This window comes from Crassostrea angulata, chromosome 9 (assembly GCF_025612915.1).
Source record: "Crassostrea angulata isolate pt1a10 chromosome 9, ASM2561291v2, whole genome shotgun sequence".
NCBI classification, from domain to species: Eukaryota; Metazoa; Mollusca; class Bivalvia; order Ostreida; family Ostreidae; genus Magallana; species Magallana angulata.
Genome location: NC_069119.1, coordinates 21,061,735 through 21,069,014, shown reverse-complemented (window position 1 = coordinate 21,069,014; position 7,280 = coordinate 21,061,735). Strand labels below are relative to the sequence as shown.

At 36.5% G+C, this 7,280-nt stretch overlaps 1 protein-coding gene across 1 annotated transcript; it reads right to left on the bottom strand.

The window, feature by feature from the left end:
- Positions 1 to 3,096: 3,096 nt before the first annotated feature.
- Positions 3,097 to 6,701, bottom strand: LOC128162868 (glycoprotein-N-acetylgalactosamine 3-beta-galactosyltransferase 1-like). Its single transcript, XM_052826286.1, has 4 exons — positions 6,608 to 6,701; positions 4,582 to 4,841; positions 3,709 to 4,352; positions 3,097 to 3,255 (listed from the first exon to the last, which is right to left on the bottom strand). The coding sequence occupies exons 2-4, from the start codon at positions 4,820 to 4,822 to the stop codon at positions 3,139 to 3,141; spliced, it is 1,002 nt and encodes a 333-aa protein (XP_052682246.1). The 5' UTR covers positions 4,823 to 4,841; positions 6,608 to 6,701; the 3' UTR covers positions 3,097 to 3,138.
- Positions 6,702 to 7,280: the final 579 nt, after the last annotated feature.

The window sequence follows — 7,280 nt, the reverse complement described above, 5'->3', positions numbered from 1 at the left end:
AAGAAACAGAAAAAGAGAATTAATGTAATGTGGTTGAATAAAATCTGAGCGCTTCGCCTCCTATCCTATAATAATGTGTTATTTTATATTGTAAATGATTTATGTTCGTTTGAGTGTAACGAACTAAGAACATAATCTTTCTGAGTTCAGACTTTAAAGCTCACCTGAGCTGAAAGCTCAAGTGAGCTATTCTGATCACATTTTGTCTGTCGTCCGTCTGTCCGTCTGTCCGTCCGTCTGTCCGTAAACTTTTCACATTTTCAACATCTTCTCAAGAACTACTGGGCCAGTTTCAACCAAACTTGGCACAAATCATCCTTAGGCAGAGGGAATTCAAAGTTGTGAAAATTAAGGGTCACACCCTTTTTCAAGGGGAGATAATTAGAAATTAATGAAAAATTTCGTGAAATTTTCAAAAATCTTCTTCTCAAGAACCAGAAAGCCAGGAAAGCTGAAACTTGTGTGGAAGCATCCTCAGGTATTGTAGATTCAAAGTTGTGAAATTCATGACCTCCGGGGGTAGGGTGGGGCCACAATGGGGGGTCGAAGTTTTACATAGGAATATATAGAGTAAATCTTTAAAAATCATCTCAGAAACTAAACAGCCAGGAAAACTGAAACTTGTGTGGAAGCATCCTCAGGTAATGTAGATTCAAAGTTGTGAAATTCATGACCCCCGGGGGTAGGGTGGGGCCACAATGGGGGGTCGAAGTTCTACATAGGAATATATAGAGTAAATCTTGTAAAATCTTCTTCTCAGAAACTAAACAGCGAGGAAAGCTGAAACATGTGTGGAAGCATCCTCAGGTAGTGTAGATTCAAAGTTGTGAAATTCATGACCCCCGGGGGTAGGACGGGGCCACAATGGGGGGTCAAAGTTTTACATGGAATATATAGATTAATATTTAAAAATCTTCTTCTCAAAAACTAATCAGCCAGGAAAGCTGAAACTTTTGTGGAAGCATCCTCAGGCAGTGTAGATTCAAAGTTGTGAAAATAATGATCCCTGGGGGTAGGGTGGGGCACAATGGGGGGTCGAAGTTTTACATAGGAATATATAGAGTAAATATTTAAAAATCTTCTTCTCAGAAACTAATCAGCCAGGAAAGCTGAAACTTGTGTGGAAGTATCCTCAGGTAGTGTAGATTCAAAGTTGTGAAAATCATGATCCCTGGGGGTAGGGTGAGGCCACATTGGGGGGGGGGTGTTAAAGTTTTACATGGAATATATAGAGTAAATATTTAAAAATCTTCTTCTCAGAAACTAATCAGCAAGATGATTCTTTATAATTGTTAAGACTTTGGCTCCATATATAAACACTTGTAAAGGATCTTTTTGAGAACTGCAATACTCAACATGTGATATGACTATAAATTTGAAGCAGGCAGCTATTTTTTCATTAGAATCCTTTTGTATTACTGTATTGAGTTATTGCCCTTGATTTATTGATTCTTGATTATTTTAATTAATGCATCCACTGTTAACCAATTATTGTGATGATTATTTTTATACAATAATAAATATTCAATGTATATAAGTTGTTCTGCATCTGTAGTTTTGGGTTAGGCCGAATTAGTTTGTTTATTTTTGATTTCCAATTTTTAGATACTATGAATTATTTTAGGCCGGCACATATATAGGGACAGTGTCTATTACATTGAGATGAGCGACTGTTTGGGGTTAAACTTGAACAGATACGGATTGAATACTTATCTAAACTACGCGTTTTCTAACCTATGATACAGTGTGCGGTCATTCCTGCCCTGTATCGCATTGATATAAGTGTGCGGTCAAACCTGCTTGTGGTGGTTGTGGCGGAGCACTAGTGTATGGTCATCCCTGCTGGTGTTCTGGCATTTCTAGCGCAAGTGTGCGGCACTCCCTGCTTGCGTTAGGTTGAGCTGTTGGCGCAAGTGTGCGGTCATCCCTGCTTGCGTTAACGTTGGTACCTGTTGAGTTGCGTAGGTGTGCGGGCATCCCTGCCTGCGTAACGTTGAGTCCCTATATATGTGCAGGAGCGGTGATTAAAGTCTGCTCTTGTAAATATTGGCAGCAATCAGGGCTCTCCGAGTTCCAAGGGGGGAAAATGGATTTTATTTATACAGGATCTACATGTATTATTGTACATTGTCCAGATTGTTTGTATTATGACTCCATTAAGCTGACTTTATCATACCTATTGTTCCTCAGGTGAGCGATGTGGCCCATGGGCCTCTTGTTTTTAATATTGAAACATGAAAAAAAGGGACATAAGAACTCACTGAATAAGTTGTTGGCACATCCTTTTTGTGACACACTTCTCTTCGAAATGAACAAGAAGTTTAACTATAATTTTCTCTGTTTTTTTTCCCACAAGTTTATTGTAAGCCAAGCACAAACTGGTTAAAGCGTGATCTGCAACTGTATGAAGAAATTTGACACTTGGAAGCTGGGACTGTTTTTTCTTATGCCTTCTCCGTTCTGATTTTACAGCGGCTGTTATATAGTAAGGTGCATGTGTACGTGTAATCTGTAAACATTGAAAGTTAAAGATCACATTCATAGGCGTCGGAAAGGGGGGAGGCTGGGGGGGGGGGGGGGGGGGGGGCTCAGCCCCCCCCCCCCCCCCCCCCCCCCCACGTTTTTTGCTAAGTTAGACCTTACCATTAGGAACTTAGTAGAATAGAGGGTTCAGCCGCCCAACTTTTTTCCGCAGGAAACATTATTGTTCCGTAATGTACGTTTGAAAGATTGAGAAGTTGAAGTCAAAGGTATACTAGCCCCCCCCCCCCCCCCCCCCCCCCCGATTAGGTATTTCGTTATTATTGAAAAAAAAATTTGGTAGGTAAGATTTTTTTTATTGGACATACATGTATAGGTATACTCCCCCCCCCTCCCCCAAACGGATTAGGATTTTCATGATTTTGGGAATTACGTTTTTTTCTCTCAATATTTCTGAGGATCAGTCTAGCCCCCCAACACACTTTTAGTTTAATTTGCTTCCGACGCCAGTGACATTATATTTTAAAGGAAAGATGACCAATTATTAAACATATCTTTATTTGATATATTCACCTAACGCGTACAATGATTTTACATGTTTTTGGGTAAAAATTTTTTTTTAACCCCAATTCTACAGAATTTTTTAAGCTTTAATAATTACATGTACATTTTATTGATTCCGTAAGGATTCAAGTTATACACAAGCATTTCATACGAATACATATTTTGACTAGAAAGAAATCGCACGGAGACAGTGTAAGGGCTTGGAGAAACCTGAAATAAAAGAAACAAATTTAAGTCAAAGTTTGCAATTGTATGCAATGATTATAGCCATACTTGTTCTTGTTTGATTCATGTAGTAATTTAAAAGTTGTCAAGTCTCCAATTTTCATTCTTATCTTAAAATGCTATTTTTGTCATTATTCTTTGAACTGTTAAATTACAAGTTGTTGCTTTTTTAAGGTTTTTTGTCTATGTTAATTTTATTTGCACTATAACATCATCAATTTTTTTTTATCATACTAGGAGTGAATACCCCCCCCCCCCCCCCTATTTAACTGTGTTTGACAGTTAATATCTTTTTGGTACAGATTTATACAGTATATATATAGACCAAACATCAAACCGAAAAAGCAGAAAAGGCTGTGAACAGCGCTTAATTCATCTTTGTATTCAGTATCTACAATAGTCAGTGTTTTCATTTTAGTTTCAAACCATTCTACCTACCTGTTCTTCCTGGGAAACCTTTGTTCTCATAAGTAGTTTAACTGGGAGTAGATTCATCAGAGACTGTCCGTGAGGACCAATTGGGGTCACGTCAATCAGTCCATTGATTGACAGACACAGACCTTTCGTTAACTCATAGGTCTCTTCCTCTGTACACGATGTGATGGAACTTACGTTCAGTGCTCTGAGCGATTCCTTGCTAAACACTATCCCTCCACTTTGAAACGGTCTTATGAATCCATTGGCCTTTTTCGAAATTTCACCGGCATAAATTGGTTTCAATGACGTATGATTCAAAAGAAAAAGGCGTAGATTTTCCAAAATTACAAATGTTGTATCCGTAGAAAATAGAAACCAGTCATTGTTTTGGAATGTTTTGTTTTTAATGTATAGAATTGCTTCACTCATCACTTTTTGGGCATCGGATATGGAGGTATAAAAGGAATGGTTAGAATGTATAATGGTATAGGGGGTAGTCTGATTTAGAGCTCTTCCTACAAAGGCTAAAGAGGAGCATCGTTTGCCCCACGTATTCGCTACAGCGGTTGCAAGCCGGAGTCCGTAATGTTCGTTGATGAAAACAACACAGTGAATTTTTACTGGATCTTCCACGTCTTTTCTGATTGTAGTATTATTGTTTGCCACTAAAAAGAATACATGTACAGTAATCAATTTTCAATTAACAGACTTAATACTTTGATCAAATAACTGTAACTGTTTTCTCTTGATGAAGAAATTTTACAATAAATAAGATTCTTTTTAAAGGTGATCACTAAAGCTAGTCTATAAATGTCCGCGACCATCGAACACCCTTTTATATTCATAGAACCGAATTCATCATGAAGTGTTTGATTAAGAGCATGGAATCAATACTTTTCAAAATCTTTTTATCCTGAGTTGTGACTACTTCGACTTGATCTCTCAGATGACGTCGATCCACTTCTTGCTCCGTATAAAATGTATCTAGCAATCTTTGAATGACCTCATCCTCACGGATATACTGGGATGTACCCCCGATGTGAATTATTAGTGGGTGAGGAAATAGTACATAGTAGAGGACCATCCCCAAGGCAACACCGGCAAAAAAAGGTGCACATTGTATACCATGGTGCATGTTAAGCCTGCTCCTGATACTGAAGTTAAAAAAAACAACAACATCAAAACTATGCATTAACAAAACGCCTGAAACGCCTTAAGTGAAAAGCATTCATGTTTCATTGATACTTTTTCATATAATGTTAATTATTTTGAAGTTTGCCTTACGTGATAATATTTCTATACTTATATGCGGATACTTCAAATGATGAATGTTGACAGCAGTTGCATGCTAGCTAATGGGGAATTTTAGAGGCAAGTGTGATGACAACTCCAAAAGTTTAATGTCTACATGGAAATTTGGACAAGAGCGTACAAGGCATGACAAATCCCCCGTACCCAGGATTTTGAAATGGCATATGAACACATAAAAAATCTTTATATTTGAAACTGTGCATCAGTACATGTACATGTATAATATAGAACTGCACTCTCTGACAAATACATAATATGCAATAATACATGCACTTGTTACTTATCTCCTTTGTTTTATTTGATGCTTTCTAAGTATTACAGCATGATCTCAAATCAATGCTAGCGCTATTTTTATCCGACATTATGTGTACAGATTATGAACATTACGTAATTGTTGTCATTATATAAATGGTATTAGATATTTTCTTTCATAATAATCCAATAAAAAAGCAAAACATGTTTTACTTAAAAACAAATGAATTAAAAATAAAACGCCGTATATACGATTCGAACACCCTCTCCACTGAGAGGGATGGACTACTGGCCTCCGCTTATCACAGTGAGCTACGTTGACAAACTAGAGTACGTGTGAATAAATTTAACTCTTTGACAATTATTAATAAAGTTAAACGTTTTTGGTGAAAATCACAAATTTGACCCATTATGTATATACTAATTCTTTAAATAAAAGTACTTTTAGGATGGAGTCAGGACCCATTCATACCTACTTTTGCAATTAAGAACAGTAATTGGTTCAAGATTTAGGCAAAAAGCGATGTGCAGCTTAGTTTGGAAACCTATACCTGTCGTGTTAATAGAATGAAATCACAATATTGACTTCCATCGTGAAATTTATAATGAAAACAATGCATACAAGTCAAAAATTAATATTCTAACTTGAATTGAACTTCTGTCGTCTTCATTGCTCCGAGTGGGGGATATGTACAACGCCTTGTACGCCCCTGTTCTTTGTGGCACAAATAGCTCAGGTACATCATGCGCGGATCGATCGGATCCAAAATATTTTTTGAAGAGGGATCCGAGGAATGTTTGTTTTTGCCAGGGGGTCAGAGGCATATTTTAGGTAATTTTACGATGTAAATTTTAGAAAATTGATTTTTCCGGGGGGGGGGGGGGGGGGGTCGAACACAATTTTAGGAGGAGAGCTACGCATAAATCATACTTACACATTTTTTAAAAGTAAGATGAAACCAAAATACAAAAAGAAGTGATTCATCAAATAGACCCTATCTCTATATAGTCGACTAAACGACTCAGGCCTCCGATTACTAGCAGTCGACTATAAGACTGTTGGCTATCCGACAACAGTCGACATCTCCGATATCTACTGATATTTGTTTATTGACAGCAGTGTCTTAAAATCTAAATTAGAACATTATTAAACCTGACGCGAATTCACAGATACTTATCTCCATACGCATCTGCTTTATTTATAAGCCGCTTCGAATAAATTCTGCAGTTATTACATTCATTCATATACATGTACAGCTTTTTATTTTTTAAAGAAAAAGAGAAAAATGTATAAAATGTATAAGAGATGTAAAATGTCACTACAACAAAGGCTACTGCTTGAGAAAATATCACTTACATTTGTATGAATCAGAAGTGAGAGCCTTGTGTTGGTCTCCTCTCGTGTCGTTATTCAACGGCTGATATGGATGAGCGACCCTCCAATCGATCCGGAATACTATGTATAGTCATATACAGAGGTATGATATTGAGAAACATTACATGTACCTTGCATTCGTAACAACGAGAGGCTTTGTTAGACTGTTATAATATAATGTAAAAATTATGCTTGTAATTCATAGTACATAATGTTGATAGTGCAGCAAACGTGAGGATTGTGTAAATCGTGGTTTTATTTTTGTTTTATTATTTTTTTTAATGAATAAACATCCCTGTAAAGAGGACATGGCTAAAATCCAAAAGATCAATCTCCTTACAATTACGAGGCGGTTTGGTTTTGGAATTATTTTATTTTTTTGTGTTGCTTATAATACGCGTACAAACAGGAGCTTGATGGCGTATATGTGGAAATCAATCAACTTTAATGCATAGTTATTTAAAGGATAAAATTCTCAAATGTTTTACAATAAAATGCAATAAAATTTAAATCAAAATTTATTATAAAATAATGGACGTTTTCTTGACATGTATAGCTTTTACATGTAGTTTGGAGCATAGATCATACTTAGAATTATAGAGTCACCGTTCATTTAAACAATAAAATACACTGTTTAGACTAAGTGTTCATGATT

Excerpts from the sequence above, each read along its gene's own strand:
- LOC128162868 (XM_052826286.1), bottom strand. The coding sequence starts at position 4,822 with ATGCACCATGGTATACAATGTGCACCTTTTTTTGCCGGTGTTGCCTTG. Across the intron at positions 4,353-4,581 it reads GGATAAAAAGATTTTGAAAA|TGGCAAACAATAATACTACA; the intron begins GTATTGATTCCA and ends TATTCTTTTTAG. Across the intron at positions 3,256-3,708 it reads AGGTTTCCCAGGAAGAACAG|GTTTCTCCAAGCCCTTACAC; the intron begins GTAGGTAGAATG and ends CTTTTATTTCAG.